Genomic DNA, 24381 nt, shown 5'->3' with positions numbered 1-24381 from the left:
TCTACTCTAAAATAACTTAACTACAAAATAAACTAACCTCTTTTTACTCTCTTAAGTAACTTGTCTTCACTATGTTCCTATATACAGTGTGGTGCAAAAGTTTAGGCAACCTTATTAATAGTCATTATTTTCCTGTATGAATCGCTGTTACAATGAAAAATGTCACTTACATATATCATATAGGAGACACACACATTGATATACACTAAATATTTATTTCATTTCTCTTTTTTTGTGTTGCCAATTTATGCACCTGCTTGATTTAGTTTAAACAGTTATTGCACACTTTCTGTAAATCCAGTGAACTGCATTTCACTTCTCAAATATCACTGTGTCTCCTATATGATATATTTAACTGACAATTTTTATTGTGACAACCAATGATTTGTACAGGAAAATAATTACTTTTCACAATGTTGCCCAAACTTTTGCATCCCACTGTATTAGTATGTTTTGTCATTAGTATAATATGAAATAAATTCTACTTGTGTCAAGTCGGGTGCCAATATTTGCTGTGTAGTAGAACAGAGACATTTGTCATTGTAAATGTTTATTTGAAAAAATATATAAATTCAGTAACAAAAACATTAAACATAAATATATGAAATTTAACTATTTACAGAGAGACAGGAATAAAAAGGACCCAGCTTGGAGTGGAAGAGCCTCAGGGAGAAGGAGGAGAAAAATAAGAACATTGTTTCTGCCCCGGAGAGCTGCTGCCTCATCAGAAAACTACTGATCATTACGGTCCAATGTTTCCAAATTTAACACAGCTATGCTGTTTTCAAAAGCTAATTTATAAATTTGAAATTTCATGAATTCTCGTGTCTGAGGCGGCATGCTCTCCAGAACAGGAACAAGGCCGAGGAGGAAATGTTCTGTTGGAGATGGGCGTGGCCTCTTTAGGGACTCCAGGATGGCCAGCTCCACCGCCGATGGACCGTCCTGGGACCCGTCCCCCTCTGTGGGCCTGTAAAACCACAGCACAAAACAACACAAAGTAATGAGAAGGCTGCTACTAGATTTTCATTTTCAAAATTGAAAAAAACATGATATAAACAGATTGGTTGTAGATATTTAGTAAAGGTGATCACAAGGGAATTCAAGCAAGTAAAAAGCTATCAGTGCTTGATGTTCATACCTGTGGGTGCAGCAGCAGGAGCTGAGGGACCAGGGACTGGGGAGCCAGGAGAAGAGACAGGGGAGGACTCTGCTGCATGATTACTTGACTCTATCAAGACAATAATAAATGTTAACAGGTTGAAGACAATAGTCATAGAGAATATTATATACTTTTATATACAGTGGTCTCTCATTTATTGCAGCACATGAGCAGTAGTCCCAGTTCTCACAAGTTGATTCTCAAAGTGCAAACTTTTGTCGATTTTAAAACGTAAAAGTATTATGCCGCGCTTTTTCTCTGTCTGGGGCGCCACTTTTGTGCGCCTTTTTTGCTCCCGGTGTTCCAGATCTACTGGCGTTTAGATCAACTGCCGTTGGTCGAACAGATGTGTGGCAGTCTTGCGTTTCAGGAGCTGCTACCGACAAACCAGCAAAAAAAATGCCAAATGTGTCACCTGTGACACTTGTGAGGTTATCTCAAACACACTCCGTCAGTCTGGATGCTGTTGAACAACAAAATGTTTAAAAATGTGGCGAGTTTACCTGGTGATATTGTCATGCGCGACGCGATCGCGAAAACAGCAAACAATTAACACCACGCAGGTGTTGTTCACAGGACAGCAAGAGTAAACGATCGGGAGACTCTTGTCGTCGTTATCGTTCCCCTCGCATGTTTTATTACTCCGGTTTCAGCGTTTTTGCTTCACAACTACAGCGAGCAGTTTACTTTGTGCACTAACATGGACTCGAGTCAACCAGCGCCACCTCTGGACAAGTGCCACAGCCTACAGCCAGATCAACCTGTGACACACATCTGCAGCACGTTTGAATTCGTTTCATGCACAACACATTTGTACCTTTCAATCGTGTCTGTTTGTGCGTCATGCAAATAAACCTTTGAAAAGAGTGAAATGACACTAATATTTCACTAGTGTTGTAACATCACATGTCGTTAGCGTAGTCTGTCTGTGTCTTTTCTCTGCGAACAAAGATTTTAGAGTTGGTTGTTATATACAGTCTGTATAAGTATGGTTAATCTAATAAACATTTGTAAGGAGATGGCAGTTACTGTGAATGTACAGCAGGTGATTAGTAATAAACAGTCAGACAATGACCCCAACAATCTCATCCAATCTTTCAGATTGAATGCACCTTCTGTGGAAAGTGGTACCACACAGTGTGTGTGGACTTCCCCTGTGCAGAAGGCGACTACAAATGTTGTGCATGCTAAATAAACAGAAAAAAATTATCCCTGTTGTCTTTGCTTACTGATTGTTTTTAGTGTTGACAATCCACATTGCTGGGATTGCATCTGTCAACATGTTTGTGGGTAGATCTGAATGTACCAGGGATAAGTGCAGCCACTCAGCCTCTACTCAATGTGATCATAGCAGCAGGTGCAGATGTGTCACAAGTTAATCTAGTAGTAGGCTGTGGTACTTGGCCACAGATGGCAGCAGTGGACTGACGTCCATTGGAGACTGCTTCTGCTATGTGATTGTCGATCTGCTACAAATTGAAGATTATAAGCAAGTTATGGAAATTAACCCTTGTATTATGTTGAAGAACAAACAATTGACATTGATTTTGTTGCGGGTCATTTAGATCTGTACTGTGTAAATCCACTCAGAATTATCAAAAAACTGCAATAAAACAATAGCAACTTTATTTTCCATGAGATAAACATGTAGAACACAGACATACAACAGTTAGACTTTCCATAACTATTTTAGGAACAATTTGGTTTTTCGCTCTTACAAACACATTTCTTTTGAACTGGCCCAACGTTCTCAGTTTTTCAATGTTCAACATTTTCAGTTTTGTCCACATGATGGACAGAATGTAACTGTGTGCTTTCTGCAGATGTACTTCTTGCATTTCTCACAAAAAGTGCTTGTTTTCAAACAGGAATCTTCCTAACTTAGATTTAAAACAAAAGATTTCTACGTCTCCTCCAGTCCCAAAAACAGATGACAAACCAATCGCCACACCTGAGTCACTGACTTTCTTAAATCCACTCACTCTCACTGGCTGTTTATTACTAATCACTGTGTAACTGCTGTAAATTCACAGTAACTGCCATCTCCTTACAAATTTTTATTAGATTAACCGAACTTATACAGACTGTATATAACTACCAACTCCCCAGCCAGAGAAAAGACACAGACAGACTCTGCTTACAGGATGTGATGTGACAACACTAATGAAATATTGATGTGTCATATTTGTCCAAGGCGTATTTCATTGTTATGGAAAAAGAGAATATTAAAATCATGATGAACAGGGGTGGTGATTTCTATGACTTTGTGTATATAATTTGGAATTTTGTACAAATGTAGGCCAATAAGGAATATATGATATCATTTCATTCTTTTCAAAGGTGTATTTGCATGAAAGTACAAATGTATTGTGCATGAAACGATTTCAAACGTGCTGCAGATGTGTGTCATAAGTTGATCTGGCTGTAGGCTGTGGCACTTGGCCAGAGGTGGCGCTGGTTGATTCGACTCCATGTTAGTGCACAAAGTAAACTGCTCGCTTTAGTTGTGAAGCAAAAACGCTGAAACCAGAAAAATAAAACATGCGAGGGGAACGATAACGACGACAAGAGTCTCCCGATCGTTTACTCTTGCTGTCCTGTGAACAACACCGGCGTGGTGTTAATTGTTTGCTGTTTTCACGATCGCGTCGCGCATGAGGATATCACCAGGTAAACTCGCCACATTTTTAAACATTTTGTTGTTCAAAAGCATCCAGACTGACGGAGTGTGTTTGAGATAACCTCACAAGTGTCACAGATGACACATTTGGCGTTTTTTTTGCTGGTTTTTCGGTAGCAGTTCCTGAAACGCAAGACTGCCACACATCTGTTCGACCAACGCCAGTTGATCTAAACGCCAGTAGATCTGGAACACCGGTGCAGGTGTCTATTTTCGAATGAGGGTCATAGTTATGAGTGTTTTTGTGCTGTTTTTTTCTATTGGACGTGATGGTTATCAAAACCAAAAATGATAAGTTTGGCAAGCGCAGGAGACACGACACGGAGGAGATTTGTCATTTGGGCTGCAGAATGCAATGTGCATTGTTGAAAGCTGTACGGTGCAATTAAAAAAATCTACGAAAAGGCGAGGCAGTGACGGATGAACAGCGGGACTACTGTATACTGTTTATTAATAAACAAAATATGTTCCTGTATGACAACACACATAAATTAACTGCGTACATTAATTCATTGTAAACATACCTTCTGACTGACACTCCCCTGCTGCCTCTTCGGGCTGTCCCTGGTCCTCGGGAGAAGTTCTCCACGGTCCGCACCATATTTCCGCTTGTCTCCCGCGGGGTGAGGAAGGGGTCCAGAAACCCCATGACCGCGAAGAACTTCCATCTTCTCCCCGATCCTGCTGCAGACCCACTCCTCTTCTCCTTCTCTGTCTTCTTCTCCTTATTATAAGTGTCCCTGAGGCTCTTCCACTTTCTCCTGCAGATGTCCTCTGAATAAACGCATTATCTTGTTAGCGGAAAGGTATTTGTACATCAGTGGGAAAATAGCGGGACAGTAGGCGGGCTTGCTAGCTTTTGCGCGGGTTCATCGGGTCAGTCTAAAAATTAAAACGAAGAAGGAATGAACTTACCAGGTTGCCCGATCTCCTCACTTATGTGTCTCCAAGCTAGGTCCTTTTTATTCCTGTCTCGGTAGAAGTAGTAGCTAGCATCATATAGCTCTGGGTGATTAGCCACGGCACTGATGAGCTTTTCCTCCATACTGAATGAAGAATCAAGGGCTTTGGCTGGATCTGCCCCTTTGACCTAGGTCAGAGCCCACGTCACCAGGCTCCTGATTGGTTGTCGCGGCGCGATTTGACGCTTGAGCTCAGATTTTTCCAACTCGAGCGGTAGACGCAAACCGCAGGTATGCACAAAATGCAACACAAAAACTCACGCGCGGTGTTTTTCGCGAGTCAAACGCGCCAGACACGCATTTCATGCGTTTTGGCGTTTTCGCGACGCAAATCTGCTTCCGAATTTTAGCGTGACCTGCAATCGCGCGTCATCGCGCTTTTCCATTGACTTTACATGTAAACCTGACGCTCTATTCGCGTCCATCGCGTTCGGTGTGAACACACCGTTACGTTTAGAAGTAATCTGCTGCATAGACAATAAAACTAGAGGATCCACAATAAAACTAGAGGATTTTTATTTGTTTACATGCATAGTAAACAAAGAAAAAAGATAGGCAGGACGTCACGGCCATCGTAACATTTAAAAATTAATAATTTTCTGTTGTAACCTTCAAAATAATAATGTAACAATACTTACGTTTACTTTTCACGAAAACATCAGCACTTTTCGTACTCCCGACTGCGAGCGGGGTGTTTATTCCCGAGACTTCGCCACCGTTCTCGGTGCGCACAGGTCACCAAATGGCGACTTGTGCGCGAGAACGGTGGCCAGCCTCGCCATTGTCCGTAAGTTTTTCGAAATTCCACCGTGACGGTTCCCTTGGATCTCCGCTTCGCTCACAATTTGCAGATAGTTGTGTCACTACCCGATTTGTGACCGTTGAAGAGATAAAAAGAAAAAAAAAAAACGCGTCCATCTCACATGCGTCTCTTCCAGGGTTTGTTTACAAACGCACCAAATGGCTTCCCGTCAGTAACTACTTCCGGGTCATAGGTGATTTAACCGCAGCAGTTTTAAAAAATTGTATTTCAAGGTAAAAAATTAATTTTTTAATTAAGTAATTTGGTTTTGGTCCACTTGAACGGCAGCAAGACTTCGAGCTCCGACCTTAACATCCTTTAAGTACGCCTAAACAGCTGTTAAAAGTCAACCTTTTAGTGGCTTCCTCTCCGACCTAAGCTTTGGTCCTGATCTAAACAGCTAGGATGCCAACTAAACATAGGTTTAAATCTAAAACAGCCGGAAAGGATGGATCAGATGACGATGCTAGCAACGAACTTGAAACCGAGAAGATGGAAGGAGCTAGTGCTAGCGCCCAACAGACCGAGGCGAGTGTTTTGGCCGCAATTCAATCGCTGAAAATACACTTCACTGCTCAACTGCAAGAAGTTATAACATCAAACCAAGAAATAAAAGACGCAATTGGAGTGTTTTCAGAGAGGCTTACCTCAGCAGAAACTCGCATTAGCAAAGTTGAAGACGACGTCTCTTCCCTCACAAGTAAAGAGGCTTCCCTTCATAAGAAACTTCAGGAACTCCAGCTAAAAGTGGACGACCTCGAAAACAGAAGCCGGAGATCCAATCTGAGACTCGTCGGATTACCCGAGAATACCGAACAAGGAGAAATCACAATATTTTTGCAAACATGGCTAGTTGACGTTTTGGGACGGGACGCGTTCCAATCCCCACCTATCATTGAGCGAGCACACAGGCTACAAGGCCGAAATACCCCAAATGGCCCGCCCCGTGTGATCATCATGAAGTTCTTGAATTATCAAGACAAGATGAGGGTGATGAGAGCGGCACGTCTGAAGGGAAAAATAATACACAACGGACATCACGTGATGTTTTTCCCTGACCTGTCGACGGAGGTCCAGAAACAACGGAAACAATACAACCAGGTAAAACAACAACTCCGTGAAATGCACATAAATTTCGGACTGATCTTTCCAGCAAAAATGAGGATTTTCCACCATGACAACAGGCTCCTTTTCCACACACCAACGGAGGTGGAAGATTTCATACGAAGACTCCGCCAACAAAACGAGGGATAAATTCACGCCCACTCCGAAACACTATCTACATATCTAACATATCTAAAATGTGCAATTCTGATGAACAATTTCAGTTCGGACTTACAGCGACTGTTGGTGTACAGGTATGATATAGATGGCCTTAGATATGTTATATTTAAATCTTTTCATTCAATTTATATTATGTGGCCACTCCTTTAGTTAATACGGTCGGACCTAAGTTTGAAGCTTCGAATCAATAATAGGACGCTTTATCAGCTCCTTTTCATGGATCTGATGCATAACCAAGCTGTAATGACTTTGGGGGGGAAGGTTTTGAGATCTACACCGATGGGAGGTCTCTGGGTTGTTTTGTTTTTTTGTTTTTTTGTTTGTAAGAGTTTGTCTTTAAAGTGTAGTGCTCTTGAAATAATAATTTGTGAGTTCCGACAGGAGAGACGAGATGTAGTCAGGTTTAGGTTACTAAGGGCACAAACTGTATGAGTAGTTATTCAAATATTGAACTAATTTCCTGGAATGTAAGAGGCCTTAGGAAATGTATTAAACTGAAAAGAGTAATGGATAGAATTAAACAATATCACCCAAAGATAGTCTTTATTCAAGAAACACACTTACTTGCGAGTGAAATTGCCCGGATAAGGAGGAGATGGCCAGGTCAGGTTTTCTCTAGCCACTTCTCAACGCATGCTAGAGGAGTGGCAACACTCATTCATAAATCAGTGCCCATGTGTATTACAGTTTTTTCTGAATGCTTAAACCCTAACTGTGATTCTTATAGCACAATTCCTAAAACTATTAATACTTATAGCAAAACCACTCACTGAGTTTGCAAATCTAAAAGCACAAACACTGCTTTGCACTCAGTTTGCAATTTTGTAACACACACTTTGCAAAACTGTAGGCACAACTCACTGCTTACACTCAATTACCAAATTTCCAACACACTCCTAGCAAAACTATACACATGTATGGCTATCATTAACACTATTTTGCCAACTGTCTGGCACACTTTCACTTGTGAAAACTTTTTTAGATAATTAGTTCACTTTGCAATCAGCCTAAGCACTATAATACAGGTAAGCTCTGTGTGTGGAGTACAATGGAGGGAGCAGGAAGAGTGAGAAGTAGAGGAGGCCGAGGAAGAGGACGTGGAGGTGAAGAAGTAGGATGAAGAGGACGACAAGGACAAGGAGGAGCAAGAGGAGGATGAGAAGGGGGGAGAGGAGGACGAGGAGGGGGGAGAGGAAGGGTAAGAAGAGTAAGAAATAGAATTGCTGATGACATCAGAGCTACAATAGTGGACCATGTAATCAACCGTGGAATGACCCTGAGGGAAGCTGGCCAACGGGTTCAGCCTAACTCGAGCCACTACTCTGTAGCAAGCATCATAAGGACATTTTGAAATGAGAATCAGTTAGTACAGTCACTTTGCACTAAGATTTGTAGCACAACAATACCATAGATGTAAAAATACTGAAATTGTTACTTTACAGAATTGCTAGACGACCAGATGCTGGGGGCAGAGGAAGCATGTTCACTGCAGAACAAGAAACCCATATAGTCAATATGGCGATTGCAAATAATCCTATACTTGGAAATAAACACTTATGTTTGTTTTGATGTGTGTGAATACAGTTTTTTCTGATTGCTTAAGCACATTTTTTGTAACTATTGGCTATTTTTGCAAAACTCTACACACAAATAAGAAAACCTGTCACCCAATTATCAAAACATTGTAGTTCTCTTGCAAAAGCGAACACAGCTAGATTAACTCTTCACACCTTCGTAAAAATGGTGTTTTCGTATCAAACAGTACACACAAGCCATCATCTAATAAGCACACAATGCGCCAACTGCACACTGATGGTATGAATACAAAACACATCTGGCTTTTGCTTTCTCTGTGCACAAGGTAGGCTATGTCAGTTTGAGCTCATACTTTTGTCATTGATTCGTAAGCATAGAGGGATCCAAACTTCAAGTACTGGTGTTTATTCACACACATCAAAACAAACACAAGTGTTTATTACCAAGTATAGGATTATTTGCAATCGCCATATTGACTATATGGGTTTCTTGGTCTGCAGTGAACATGCTTCCTCTGCCCCAGCATCTGGTTGTCTAGCAATTCTGTAAAGTAACAATTTCAGTATTTTTACATCTATGGTATTGTTGTGTTTCTCATCAGCATATGGCAGTGCTACAAATCTTAGTGCAAAGTGACTGTACTAACCGATTCTCATTTCAAAATATCCTTATGATACTTGCTACAGTGTAGCGGCTTGAGTTAGGCTGGACCCGTTGGCCAGCTCCCCTCAGGGTCATTCCACAGTTGATTACATGGTCCACTATTGTAGCTCTGATGTCATCAGCAATTCTATTTCTTACTCTTCTTACCCTTCCTCTCCCCCCTCCTCGTCCTCCTCTCCCCCCTCCTCGTCCTCATCTTGCTCCTCCTTGTCCTTGTCGTCCTCTTCTTCCTACTTCTTCACCTCCACGTCCTCTTCCTCGGCCTCCTCTACTTCTCACTCTTCCTGCTCCCTCCATTGTACTCCACACACAGAGCTTACCTGTATTATAGTGCTTAGGCTGATTGCAAAGTGAACTAATTATCTAAAAAAGTTTTCACAAGTGAAAGTGTGCCAGACAGTTGGCAAAATAGTGTAAATAATAGCCTTAAACGTGTATAGTTTTGCTAGGAGTGCATTGATCATTTGGAAATTGAGTGTAAAGCAGTGAGTTGTGTTTACAGTTCTGCAAAAAGAGTGCTGTGCAGTGGATTGTAGCTACAGGTTTGCAAAGTGTGTGTTACAAAATGGCAAACTAAGTGCAAAGCAGTGTTTGTGCTTTTAGTTTTGCAAACTCAGTGAGTGGTTTTGCTATAAGTATTAATAGTTTTAGAAATTGTGCTATAAGAATCACAGTTAGGGTTTAAGCATTCAGAAAAAACTGTAATAGTACTTGAAGTTAACTGACATAGCCTACCTTGTGCACAGAGAAAGCAAAAGCCAGATGTGTTTTTTATTCATACCATCAGTGTGCAGTTAGCGCATTGTGTGCTTAGTAGATGATGGCTTGTGTGTACTGTTTGATACGAAAACACCATTTTTACGAAGGTGTGAAGAGTTAATCTAGCTGTGTTCGCTTTTGCAAGAGAACTACAATGTTTTGATAATTGGGTGACAGGTTTTCTTATTTGTGTGTAGAGTTTTGCAAAAATAGCCAATAGTTACAAAAAATGTGCTTAAGCAATCAGAAAAAACTGTAAAAAAAAACATCTTAGACCCTGCAGGGAGATTCATCATCCTACAATGCTCCGTGCTGAACCAAGACTTAATTTTAGTTAATTTATATGGCCCCAATATCGACGACTTCACCTTTTACAACAATCTATTCCTCTCTATTGCAGCCCTCCACGGTGAGATAATTGTTGGGGGGGACTTTAACTGTACCCTAGAACCTGAGCTTGATAGATCATCAGGTTCAGACTCTTCTCATCCAAAATCTAGACAAGCCATACAACACTTTATGTCTGAATTGAATCTTAAAGATATATGGAGATTTAAAAATCCAACAGGGAGAGAATACTCCTGCTATTCAGCCAGTCATAATAGCCGCAGTTGCATAGATTATTTTCTTATTTCAAACTCTCTTATCCCCAGAATTAACAGCTGTTCATATAAAAGTGTGCTTATATCTGACCACTCATTACAGTTTTTTCTGAATGCTTAAACCCTAACTGTGATTCTTATAGCACAATTTCTAAAACTATTAATACTTATAGCAAAACCACTCACTGAGTTTGCAAAACTAAAAGCACAAACACTGCTTTGCACTTAGTTTGCCATTTTGTAACACACACTTTGCAAACCTGTAGCTACAATCCACTACACAGCACTCTTTTTGCAGAACTGTAAACACAACTCACTGCTTTACACTCAATTTCCAAATGATCAATGCACTCCTAGCAAAACTATACACATTTAAGGCCATTATTTACACTATTTTGCCAACTGTCTGGCACACTGTCACATGTGAAAACTTTTTTAGATAATTAGTTCACTTTGCAATCAGCCTAAGCACTATAATACAGGTAAGCTCTGTGTGTGGAGTACAATCGAGGGAGCAGGAAGAGTGAGAAGTAGAGGAGGCCGAGGAAGAGGACGTGGAGGTGAAGAAGTAAGACGAAGAGGATGACAAGGACAAGGAGGAGCAAGATGAGGACGAGGAGGGGGGAGAGGAGGACGAGGAGGGGGGAGAGGAAGGGTAAGAAGAGTAAGAAATAGACTTGCTGATGACATCAGAGCTACATTAGTGGACCATGTAATCAACTGTGGAATGACCCTGAGGGGAGCTGGCCAACGGGTCCAGCCTAACTCAAGCCGCTACACTGTAGCAAGCATCATAAGGATATTTTGAAATGAGAATCGTTAGTACAGTCACTTTGCACTAAGATTTGTAGCACTGCCATATGCTGATGAGAAACACAACAATACCATAGATGTAAAAATACTGAAATTGTTACTTTACAGAATTGCTAGACGACCAGATGCTGGGGCAGAGGAAGCATGTTCACTGCAGACCAAGAAACCCATATAGTCAATATGGCGATTGCAAATAATCCTATACTTGGTAATAAACACTTGTGTTTGTTTTGATGTGTGTGAATAAACACCAGTACTTGAAGTTTGGATCCCTCTATGCTTACGGATCTATGACAAAAGTATGAGCTCAAACTGACATAGCCTACCTTGTGCACAGAGAAAGCAAAAGCCAGATGTGTTTTGTATTCATACCATCAGTGTGCAGTTGGCGCATTGTGTGCTTAGTAGATGATGGCTTGTGTGTACTGTTTGATACGAAAACACCATTTTTACGAAGGTGTGAAGAGTTAATCTAGCTGTGTTCGCTTTTGCAAGAGAACTACAATGTTTTGATAATTGGGTGACAGGTTTTTTTATTTGTGTGTAGAGTTTTGCAAAAATAGCCAATAGTTACAAAAAATGTGCTTAAGCAATCAGAAAAAACTGTAACTACGCTTAACTTCTCAGTCACAACAGCTCTTAGACGTAATCCTATTTGGCGTTTAAAACCACACTGGGTGCATAATCAAAAATTCTTGGAATATGTAGGCAAAAATATTGATGACTATTTCTACTTTAATAAATCCGAAACTACAGCCTCAGTAAGATGGGAAGCCTTTAAGGTTTTTATTCGTGGGCAGATGATAAGCTACACCAAAAACAAAGCAAATAAAAATTATACTGAGATGTTGGACCTCGAAGGTCAAATAAAAGAAGTGGAACTTGAGATAAACCTAAATGACTCTAAAGAAAAACAACAAAAACTTTTAAGATTGAGAGCAAAATATGATAAATTAACTACTGAGAAAGCCTCAGCAGGACTACTTAGACTGAGACAGACCTATTATGACCAGGGAGAGAAGGCAGGAAAACTTTTGGCATGGCGCATAAAAACGCTACTGAACGAACAAACGATAAATGAAATTAGAACTGCAGACGAAAACACCACAGATCCTCACAGAATAAATGAACTCTTTGAACTCTACTACTCACAATTATATACCTCAATAAGAGATGCGACTCAAGAATCACTAGAATCCTTCTTTGACTCAATAAGCATCCCTTCACTCTCTGAAGAAGCTCGATGCGAATTAGACTCTCAGTTATCTATGAGTGAACTGTCGATTGCAATTGATAAATTAAAAATGGGAAAAACTCCCGGCCCAGATGGAATCCCACTAGACCTTTTCAAAATATTTAAAGACAAATTAGTACGCCCTCTGTACGACATGCTAGTGGAAAGTTATGATTTAAAAGAGCTTCCCCCCTCCTTGCGTAATGCTCTCATAACGGTATTCCCTAAGCCTGGGAAACCACCCACAAAATGTGAATCTTATAGACCAATTTCATTAATAAACTCTGACGCCAAGATAATAAGTAAAGTACTGGCAAACAGACTTGAACGGTACCTTCATCTTCTTGCTGATACTGACCAGAATGGTTTTGTAAAAGGCCGGCAAGCGCAGCATGGTATTCGCAGAGTACTGAATGTACTTTACTCAAATTCAGAACATCCAGACATGGCTCTGCTCTCCTTGGACGCAGAAAAAGCTTTTGATAGGGTCGAACATAACTACCTCTATAAGGTACTGTCTCAATTTGGCTTTGGCAGTTATTTCATGACCTGGGTCAAAATATTATATGATAAACCTATAGCCTCAGTTAGAACTAACAATATCATATCTAGACCATTCTATCTAGGCAGAGGTACACGTCAAGGCTGTCCCCTTTCGCCTCTTCTTTTCGTCCTAGCAATAGAACCATTGGCTATTGCGATAAGGAGCAATCAAAATATCTCTGGCATTAGAACAAATAATATTGAGTCCAAAATTGGATTATTCGCGGATGACATTATCTTAATGCTGTCCAAATTAAAGAGCTCAATTCCCCAGTTACTCAAAACAATTAATCTCTTTGGCAATATCTCCGGTTATAAAATTAATGAATCTAAGTCGGCCATCCTCTTCTTTAAACATTCTGAAAGAATTAAACCACCTATTCAAACAATGTTTCAAGTTGCCAGAGACAGTCTTACCTATCTAGGTATAAAAATCACACCAAAAATTAACGATTTGGTACATGCAAATTACACTCCCACTATCAACTCTGTTGTTGACTTAATCAATAGATGGTCTATGCTGCCAATCTCTTTGATTGGACGTGTAAATATTCTCAAGATGAACGTTCTTCCAAAATTTTTATATCTCTTCCAAGTCATTCCTCTCAGCCCTCCAGATGACTTCTTCACAAAGGCAAAAACAATATTCATTAAATTCATTTGGAATAACAGACGAGCCAGACTGCGCCTCTCGCTACTATATCTCCCGTATGACAGGGGAGGTCTGTGTGTTCCAAACCTCAAATGGTACTACTGGGCTGCCCAGCTTTCTGCGGCCTCATGCTGGTTTTCAACAACAACCTTACCCTGGGTAAATCTAGAAAGGACAAGCACTACCCCCTTACCGCTCAGCACTTACTTGTACTCCGCAAAGTATAAAGATCTGATGAAAAATACACCAAACCTCTTTGTTAAAAATACTATCCGTGTCTGGTTCGACGCACTCAAGTTTAAAGATGAAACGCCAGCACTATCCCAATTCTCACCTATCTGGGGCAATAGGGCCTTTAAACCCGGCTGGAAAGATTTGGGCTTTAAAATGTGGGCCGTCAGAGGCCTGTGCAAAGTTGCAGACCTATTTGACAAGGACACCCTACTATGTTTTAATGGCTTGACAGAGAAATTTGGCATTCCAACTAAACACTTTTTCAAATTTCTTCAAATCAGAAGCTTCATTTCAAAAACTCAAAAATCCTTAACATTGCCCACTATAAACTCATTAGAGGACATAGCAATAAACCATCAGCTGAAGAAGGGTTTAATATCCCGTTTTTACAGCAACCTCAGAGACGGCTCTCAAACATCCTCAGAAAAAGAAAGACTTGCATGGTGTCAAGACTTAGAGTGTAGAATAACTACAGAGGAATGGCAAAAAGCCTGCTTGAAAGCCCAAACACAATCTATAAACACCCAATTTAAACTAATTCAGTATAAATGGTTAATGAGAACATATATCACCCCAACATTATTAAACAAATTTGACCCCAAAACCCCAGACATATGTGTTAAATGTGGGGAAAAAGGCACACTGATGCATTGCCTATGGGAATGCTCAAAAATCCAAAAGTTTTGGAAAGAAGTTTTAGATGTAATTGCGCATATTACAAGTGTCAAGCTGAAACTGTGTCCTAAACTATGCATTCTAGGAATTTTCCCCGCTGAAATCCAGCTGAGTAAGGTTAACCAAAAAACCACAATCTTCTGCCTGTTACAGGCGAAATATAGCATAGCCAAATCATGGAGATCCATTAGTAGACCACACCTGAGAACTTGGTTATCGACACTGTCAAAATCCCTTGCTTTGGAGAAACTTACGTCTATGATAAAGGGTAAACATGCTTCCTTTAAAAAAATGTGGGGAAATTTTTTGTTATTTTTGGAAAGTGAGGAGACGATCGATAGTGAATAGAAATGACTATATCCATTCAACCTGTATGGGAGAAGTAGTGTTGCAGCTATTAAAGAGAACCTGGGGGGCCTGCGAGTGCTGGACTGCTCAATAGGACAGGAGAAGAGAAGTGAAATTAAATGGACTGGAACTGAAGAGGACACAGTTTATCACTGCAACCGTTAGTTCAGATGCCTCTCTAATTAATTTGACACCCTTGGACTAAACTTCAGCCTGAAGTCCTGGAATAATGCACTTAAACCTATGTCTCACTATGTTATACTTGTTTTATACTTTTCTGGAGCACTATCTGTTAACCCTTGTGGTTTTTTTTTTTGTTTGTTTTTTTGTTTGTTTGTTTGTTTGTTTTTGTTTGTTGTTGTTTGTGTGTTTTTTTTTGTTTTTTGTTTTTTTTTTGTTTTTTTTGGGGGGGGAGGTTTGTTTTGTTTTGTTCTATTTATCTGTATACATGTACATATATATGTGTGCATATGTATATATATGTATATATGTGTGTGTGTGTGTATATGTGTGTGTGTATAGATATATATGTATATATATATATATATATATATTTTATTTATTTTTTTATTTTCTTCCTGTAATAATATTTGACTGATCTACATGGGAGAGTATGAATAACTATATCTATATGTTACCCTAACACTATTCATATATAATGTACATACATTACTATTATACACTCAAATTATTTTTTAAATTTGTTTTATTAATTTTCTCCTTTATTTTATTTGAACTCTCTCTTCCTGTTGGTTAAAATGTTGTTGGGGAAAAGCAATAAATAAATCTTTGGTTTTGGTCCTTGATTTTATTTAATTTGTTTATATTGCAGTGTGGCCGTCTGAGAGAAAATACTTTTGAAAGAAAAAGTGTGTTTGTATCTTTTTTTCTTTTTTTTTTAGACATAAAGGCCTTTATATTTTTAAAAAAAGCACAGTTACACTTTTTATTGCAGAACGACACGCTCAAAATCTTTAATTTTGGCTGAAGTTCGTTCATTGCTTGAAATATGAAAAAATGGCGCCATCTGATGGACAAATGGAAAAATTACAGGTTTAAGGTCCGGACTCCAAAATGGCACCATAACTGAGACAATCACATTAACCTTTGTAAAAATAATGGTGGTATGAAAAATAGCATTTATAATGGGTTTCAATGGGGCAGAAATCGGCCACGAGGTTCGATAGTGGATGTATGCCTTTAGCTCAGCCATTTAAGCTCATTTAAGAAACTCAGACTGAAATTTTAAAATAAAATGAAAAAAAAAATACATGTTTGAAAATTTGGCTATGTTCCATTAAACACAGTGGAAATGGCGTGGAATTAAAAAACGCAAAGGCCACGAAATGGTCCCAGGTTCTACTAATATACAGATTTGTGATCTAGAAAATGAAGCCATGCAGTTTACAGAGCAAAAGAACAGAGGGACATTTTCCCATAGACATGCACACTGTGCATACACAGAAAGAGTCTCTCCCTGCTGGCCTTCAGACAGAATGCAGGTTTAAAATCTATTCAGCTTCACTTTTCAGACCTGGAAGCTTCGTGCATGTTTTGCATGTCTGTGGTTTTAGGTTTGTGATAATTAACCCCGATAGAGACCAGCTGTCAGGGTTTATGAAGCAATGTACAATATGATTACCATGAAGTATTATGATGATTAACGACTGAATGTGTCTTTCTGTCGTATAGAGGGCGTCTTAGCAGGCGTGATCTCTGATAAATTGGGGAAGCGAGCCACCACCTGTGCAGTCATGTTACTGCTAGCTGCTCCTACAGTAAGTCTTCACTGTACTGCAACAGTCAGGAAACATCTTCCACTGTGTGCTGCAAGACTGTGAGAACACTCTTTGATTATGAAGCCTGCACAGGGGAGATTAGACCAGGTTTTTGGCTCCCCCTGCTGTGCAGCACTTGACACAGTCCCTTCATTAGGTGGTGCAGGTTGGCTCCGTTTTGCCTTCAGAACTACCGCGATTCTTCATTTCATAGATCGATAGGTCCTCAAAACATTCTTCAGTTGTTGGCTGATTGTCTAGAAAGTATATTTTCTGTTCCAGTACATCCTGAAGGCACACTGTCAGGTGGAGATCTGGTGACTGCAGAGACCCTTTGAGCACAGTGAACTCACTTCACATGTGAAAAAACTAGCAGACAGAAACTGTCTCAAAATACCAAATCTGTGCAGTTTTTTGCTGTCCAAATTTTGGACAGTAAATGTAGCCTCAGTTTACTGCTGAGAGGAGTGACCCCCATCTGACATCAGCCATCATCAGCGCCGACCAGCCAACAACCACGCCATGTTCACAGACACTTATATCACCTCTTTTCCCTTTCTGATGCTCAGTTTAAACATCAGCATCTTGACCTTGTCTACATCCCTAAATTGAGTTACTGCCATGTGATTGGCTGTGTATTTGCGTTAACAACTTGTTGAACAAGTGTCCCCTATAAAGTGTCCAGTGAGTATAATTGCTGAGGAGCAAAGATTACAACACATTTCATGCTATTTTTATAGTAAAAGGCTTACATGTAAGAGTATGAGGTGATATTAGACATGTGAGCGTTAACTGTCCTGTTTTATTCTTTTCCTGCAGCTTTACGGCTTCTCCATGATCAGTGAGTTTGGTTTGGGGCCAATGATTGGTAAGAACATGCTACCACTGAATGATAGTTAATCAGTAGGTCTGGAACAATTTTCTGTTCCTTAATTGTAATACATGTAAATGAAAGGATAAAGGCATGTTAGCATATGCTTCAGTAGTATGGCTCTGCAGTAAAAGGTTCAAAAGCGGCCTGCAGTCCAGACCTGTCATGTGTTGTTTGTTCAAACAGAAGCCAAACAAATTCCTCTCATACTGCAGGCTTACTCCTGGTTCCCAGGTTACTTAAAGTAGAATGGGAGGCAGAGCCTGCAGCTTTCTGGCCGCCTTCTGTGGAACCAGCACCCACTTTGATTCACGAGACGGACAATAAATAAATTCATATCAGCACTAGAGTTATCTCGCCCTTTGTCTCCAGGTGCTGAGGTCCGTACAAATTTAGTCACATGAGCTGGTTGCATTTATTACAGTAGGTTATCAGTCAGCGATTGAATGTCCAATCAAATCTAAATAAACACAAGTGACTTGTTTACTGTGGCATAAATGACGACTCTTGGTTATTCCCTCTGAGCTGCTGATGGTCAAGGGAAGTTGGCATTATGGGATACAATGTAGTGCCTTCAGAGCAATATCAGCTCACGTTTACTGTAATTACATGAACACCCATTCTAATGAAGAGAAGTGCACATGCTAGTAAGACACTACCGGCAGGTTTGTGGAGGACACAAACACCTCAGCCTGCATGCATTTGTTTCCAGCAGTAAGATTTCAGTGGTTGCAGAATTTCCATTCCTTACAACCAGGATAAAACTTCCTTAATCTGTGTGCTTCAGGGATGCTGTTAGTGTGCGGAGGTCTAGTGAATGGACCATATGCGCTCATCACAACTGCAGTGTCTGCTGATTTGGTAAGGATGTTTAACACTACTGTAATTCGAGTTTGATTGTGTTTGTAAATCATCATTTATTTCATTTTAAAATCACATTCTCCCCTTGTCGTCTTTTCTCTGCCCCCCTTTCTTCTATTTGGCTGTAGGGCACCCACAAGAGCCTGAAAGGCAACGCCAGAGCACTGTCTACAGTCACAGCCATCATTGATGGCACAGGATCTGTAGGTCAGTACTGCTGCTCAGCTTATGTTTACAGCTTGTTTGGATGAGAATGAGGGGTCTTATTAGGGTCCTATTAGTGATATGTATGATAGTAATAATTGTTAATAATTACATTTAACAAGTGCATGAATCCTCAGCCAAGAATTGATTTTAAATTTGTGTACAATTGCGTGTTCAGGGTAATGAGGGCTCATTGGCTCAGGCTAAACAACGAAGCTCTGGCTTTGTTGGATTTGATGATAATAAACGATACAAATATCACTTTAGTTACCATTTAATGATGATTATGTTAGCATGCCTTGTGTTATTTTTGCTCATTTATAATCATCCCATGTAGAAATGTGAAGAGAGGATTCATGTACACGAATAATCTTGTTCATGTTTGGGATGTCAGGCGCAGCACTTGGCCCGCTGTTAGCTGGACTTCTGTCTGCAGGCGGCTGGGATCAGGTCTTCTACATGCTGATGACTGCTGACTTTCTTGCTCTGTTGGTAAGGCCTTTAACTTGCATCATATAAGATTACAAAATGACAAAACGAAAGCAAAAAATTGGCACCTATGTGCACATTAGCACAGAATACTGGCCTCTTTGAACACACTGATAGTTTTCCAGCTCTTTGGTTCAGTCACTGCTGCTGTAAAGGTTTTTTGTAACAACAAGCAGTTGTTTTCAGAAAATCCATCAGTCACTACCTGCTCAGGAGCAAAGAGCAGACAGATGCAGAGACCAGCTGGTGAACCAGTGAAAAGTCAGATATTTAGCTCAGGAGCTAGAGATGAGAAAAATAAGACAATGTTGTGTTTTTACCCTTGTTTCTGATGCCCAATAAAATGCTCACAGATGAGCAAACAGATGCTCATACTAATGTGTAACCTTGCAGCTTTTGCTACGGCTCGTGACAAAGGAGCTGGCCTCATCTAAATCCCATCCTATCTCCACTGTAGAGTAAGTCCTCCTGTTATCTCGATCATGATTATACTCAGCCTGACTGCTGCTTTTGGTGCTGTACTGTAATTCTTGTGTATCTGCATTAATTTGATGTTCAAATGTTGGGCTGCTGTTTTTTTTTTGTTTTGTTTTTTTATAACAAAACAGTTATAATACACTGAGAAGTACTTCAATGTTTATATTATCAAAAGAAATGCAGAACTTTCAAACATGCAGATAATAAAATTGAATTCTACTCATATGGATTAAATACAACATGATGAGTGTGAACACTGGCTTTGCCCCCCAAAATAAATAGGCTTAATCACTATGATCTATAGCCCTGGTGGTGGCAGCCTTTTAATAAAAACGCTCAGGAAATTATTGCATATATCAGGAGAAGCTTAAACAGACATTCTGTGGAGCATTAAGGACAGAGTCAGTAGTGTTAAATGACACATGTGAGTTATGGCCTTTGGAGGAAATGATATTTGCAAAATATTTCTTTTTTGGCTTTTTGATAGCGTTGCAATAATGACGCCGGCAGTCTTTTAAAATGTAAAACGACACCTGTAGTTTAATCTTTCCTATCTGTGTTGTGCTCTGCGACATTTCCTCCTGACAGCATGAGTCATTAAACCAAGGCTCAGGTTTAGCTTTAGGCTGTCTGGTTTTTAAATGGGGCCGCAGGGTCCACGATGGTTTGACAGCAAGAATAAAACCAGGAACTAAACTCCTTTCAGTCAGAATGGCCACAGAGCTGATTGAAAGCAGCAGAAAACAAAAAAGGGAGATAATAACCTGAAGGCCGAACAGGAGCATGTCTTCAGTTAGACATGCCGAATATACAGTTGTGGCCAAAAGTTTTGAGAATGACGCAGCTGTTGGGTTTCACAAAGTTTGCTGGGATGAGATTGAGTTCAGTCTAATAACAGATAAAATGATGCGTTTCAGCTGTCGTTGTCATTATCTACATGCATGTTAGAGTCACCCACAATAATCATTTTAAAATTATTTGAAACTCTGAGTAAGAACCAGGTGGACGATGGATTACAGCAAATAAAACTGTTTTTTTGAATTTTCTGGCTAAGATGCAAGCTAAGTGTCAGGCTTTCAAAAGATTTAAAACTAACCAACCAACCAAACCAACCAAACACACAGAGTGTTTGGTTGGTTTGGGCTGGCTGTAGTTCAGAAGGTTTACACAAGAACTGCACATCTGAAATAACTCAGACATAATTTAAAATTATGTTGCTGATGTCTCTGTGCCAAATTCTTCTATGGTCTTGTAAGTTTATGGAAGACCAGCACCAGACATGTTACACATTAAAGATCTTATTCACTTTATTTTTCTTATTTTTTGTATGTGAGTTTGGTTGAGCTTATACTTGAGTTTCTTAAAAAACAGTCCAAACTTGGTTCATGACTCGAATATTCTTGTCCTTGTACGACTACAGTCAGTGATCGACTATGTGTTCTCGGGGACTGAATGTGAACATAACATGTGTTCACATGTGATTTATTTCCTAAAAACAAACCAACTGTAATGTTCTCTCATGGGCAGGAAGTTCACTGGTGTTGACTGTAAAGCTTAATGACTCAACTTATCAACACAGCGTTAATGTTTGTCTCTTGTTCACAGGTTGAAGGAACACTGAGCACTTTGATTGCACTGCGTACACACATACACGCAGAGTGCAATGAAACCACTTAAGGCTGATATGGATTGTGACTGGACTGTCCTGACAGATGAAACTGATTGTTAATAAACCAGCGTATATGCTTGTGTGCGCCTACAATCATGCTGCAGTGCTTTACTGATGAAGACCTATGACTGAAGTTGCAGCTGCTGCGCTGAGCAAGCAGCGCGGCACACAGTTTAAAAGTCTCATGTGCACTTACTGTACTTGCATAACTTCCCAATGTCCCTCTTAGCCCTTGAATTCAGTTTGAACTTGATGACTGGTATGTCTTGCTGCTCACTTGTATGTTGGAACTTTTTCAACCTTACCTGTCCAATTAATTTAAGGGGCTATTTGTAATTTTGTGCCTTTTACAGTGGTACCTAGCTTTGATAGTTGTTTTTTAAAGCTATCAATCACAGAATTAAGAGCTTCATCAAAGCTGGGGTCGTTGCCAGGACTAAAATAACGTCAGACCTGCTACAAAAACAGCAAGCATGCATACTTTACTTCCTGTGTAGTTCTGTAGCAAATATACAGAAAACATACATGATAGAGTCTCAGGTAACACTGTACTCGCCCAGGACTTCATGATAAATAGCACTTTAACGATTGTAGTTCTGCCAATTAGAACCACTAAAACTGGAAACACCACAGGTTGCTAGGTCTTTGTGTCCTTACTGTCTTTTTTGTATGAATAGTGTTTTATATTGTTGGTGTTTGTATTGGCAAAATTTTCATACAGTTCATTTATTTGGTGCCATGTGAGCTGTCTGTCAAAGTTTGAGGCTTATGAGGAGGACTCTATGCCCATACTGACATTTTTATTTTTATTGTTGTACTGGGATAAATTCATATACCTCTACCCAAAACCTGGACAGAACCACTTCTTAATATCGTGCCTAGAGCTGTTAACTTTTTTGAAACATGAACTTAATCTGATAGCAGTCATCTGGAAAAAGTGATGCAGAACTAATTCCATCATATCTGTTGAAGAGAAGAAGGAAAACAAAGACCAGCTCGTTGAACCAAAGAGATGATGGGATTGGTTTCGTTTACATGTGTATTTATTTTGAAAATCATTTTTGTTTCCTTTTCCATTGTCCTGTGGTAGTTTGTGATTTAGTAATAACTTGAATGTAGCTGATCTCTCTCTTTCTCTCTCTATACACACACACACACACACGCGCGTGTGTGTATCTGTGTGGCGATGGGGGGGATTATTTATGTCAGATTAATAAGACTGTTTCTGTTTTACAGTGGAAAGAATATTTAAAGAATATTTATTGAGAAGGACTAAACACTACATTTAATTCTTGTTCTCGTGATCTTATACACATTAAAAATTCACAAACTGTATATCATGAATTAAAACATTGATTTATTTTTCTGCAGATTTATGTTTTAATCATTAAGAGTGATATATTGTATGTATTTAAAAGATGTGAAATAGGTTTATGTAACGGTATTTTAAAGGGGATCTTGGTTGTACTCTTAAGACAATATCCTTGGAACAAGACCACATGTAAATGTTATGTGTCAGTGATAAGATTAATACTTGAGACCTTGTGTGCCTTTCTTGGTTTTTGCAGGGCAATTTTTTTAAGTTTCCATGGAAATGAACTTGGTTTGAAGTTGATTTATGTAGAGAAAACAAATAAATCATGTGCTTTTTTCACTGGTTGAACCTTGTGTTTCCTGATGCCTGTTTTGTAGTATGCTACTGCAAGCCAGCTTTTACTTTAATTTGTACATGATGTGGACTCACCTGGAAGTGGCAAGTGTTGTGGAAATGGTAAGCTGACAAGGAGAATCCCACTCAGTGGGACAGACTCTAAGTTACACAGAAGCACATGAACAATAGAGAAAAGCCAAAGCTACATGTTGATCTTTGAAATTAGCTAATAACACATTTATTCCATTAGGTCCACCTTTCAGGCTTTGATTTCACTTTTCTGCCTAAAAGTTTAAAGTTGATAGTTACTACAAAGATGGGTACACACAAACATTGGTGTGGTAATATTGGTAATATATGAAGGAAACTTTGTAACGGGGCGGCCTTTTGCGACTGGATTTACAGTGAGGAAGACTAAAATACAGTATGGTGGAAGCAAGAGGCGTTTATCTGCCCACATATCTCTAAGGCCATTTCAAGCCTCACAGCACAAACAATCAGGCCTAAATACTCTCAGCTAAACCATTATTTTATTGTCAGGCAAGGTTTCCCAATTCTAACCTTCCCCCAACATTGTACAATAGACCATTTGAATAAATAAATAGACATTTTATCATTTTGATTAATGTTTTGTTTCCTTTACAATATTATACTTTAATGTATAATATTGTAAAGGAAACAAAACAGGAAAGAAAACATCAATCAAAAAATTGCTCTTTTTTTATTCGGGCTCTGATTCTGATTGTTTCAGGATGACCTGCCATTATCCAATGACACGTCTGCTTACCTCTATCTTTTGCTCATTTCTCTTCCTTTTCTTTTCTCTTTTTTCTAAACTGAGCACCTGATGGCTTTGAACTTTTCTTGTCCATCTTCCATTGGTTTTAATTTTGCACTCCAGTATGAACACCCATCCCTCAACTCGAGGATCACCACAACATGATCTAACATACCTACACCTTAGTTCACAGATTCACTTTGTCTAGGGTGCATTTCTGAGATTTCACCCAGGATTCAAATCATAATTAGATAATGGGATTTACAACATTATAAATGAAATACGCTCTATTTGGAAGCAGCCGGCCCCCCTCCCCTTTCGACGGCTTGTGTGTGAGACTTTAAATCATGACCTCAACCAGCAGCACAGGCCCTGGTGTGGTGAATATGGCCTCACAGGGAGCAGTTGCCCTGGTGCAATGTGGATGGCATCAGCCATGAACACAGGCCCTTTTGAAATCTAGTTGGCCCAATCCAGAAGCACGGGCACTGGTGTGGTACATGGCCTCAGAGGTAGCACTGGCCCTGATGTAATGTGGATGGTATCAGCTAGCATCACAGGCCCTGGTGTAATGTGGATGGCCACAGCCAACACCACTGGCACTGGTGTGGTGAAGATGGCCTCACAGGGAGCACTGGCCCTGCTGCAATGTGG

At 39.7% G+C, this 24381-nt stretch overlaps 1 protein-coding gene across 2 annotated transcripts in view; it reads left to right on the top strand.

Moving 5' to 3' along the window:
- Positions 1–22939, top strand: part of LOC102781165 (glucose-6-phosphate exchanger SLC37A1-like) — a 44423-nt gene extending 21484 nt beyond the window's left edge. For both annotated transcript variants that reach the window (XM_087836300.1, XM_087836301.1), the window contains 7 exons: positions 16642–16727; positions 17547–17595; positions 18386–18459; positions 18588–18666; positions 19058–19155; positions 19546–19610; positions 21235–22939. In XM_087836300.1, the coding sequence (XP_087692426.1) occupies positions 16642–16727; positions 17547–17595; positions 18386–18459; positions 18588–18666; positions 19058–19155; positions 19546–19610; positions 21235–21250 (467 nt within the window). In that variant the 3' untranslated portion in view covers positions 21251–22939. The remainder of the gene's footprint in view (positions 1–16641; positions 16728–17546; positions 17596–18385; positions 18460–18587; positions 18667–19057; positions 19156–19545; positions 19611–21234) is intronic.
- The last annotated feature ends 1442 nt before the right edge of the window (positions 22940–24381 follow it).

This window comes from Neolamprologus brichardi, chromosome 23 (genome assembly GCF_056152115.1).
Source record: "Neolamprologus brichardi isolate AB-2024 chromosome 23, ASM5615211v1, whole genome shotgun sequence".
NCBI lineage: Eukaryota > Metazoa > Chordata > Actinopteri > Cichliformes > Cichlidae > Neolamprologus > Neolamprologus brichardi.
This window is presented reverse-complemented; position numbering and strand designations above follow the sequence as displayed.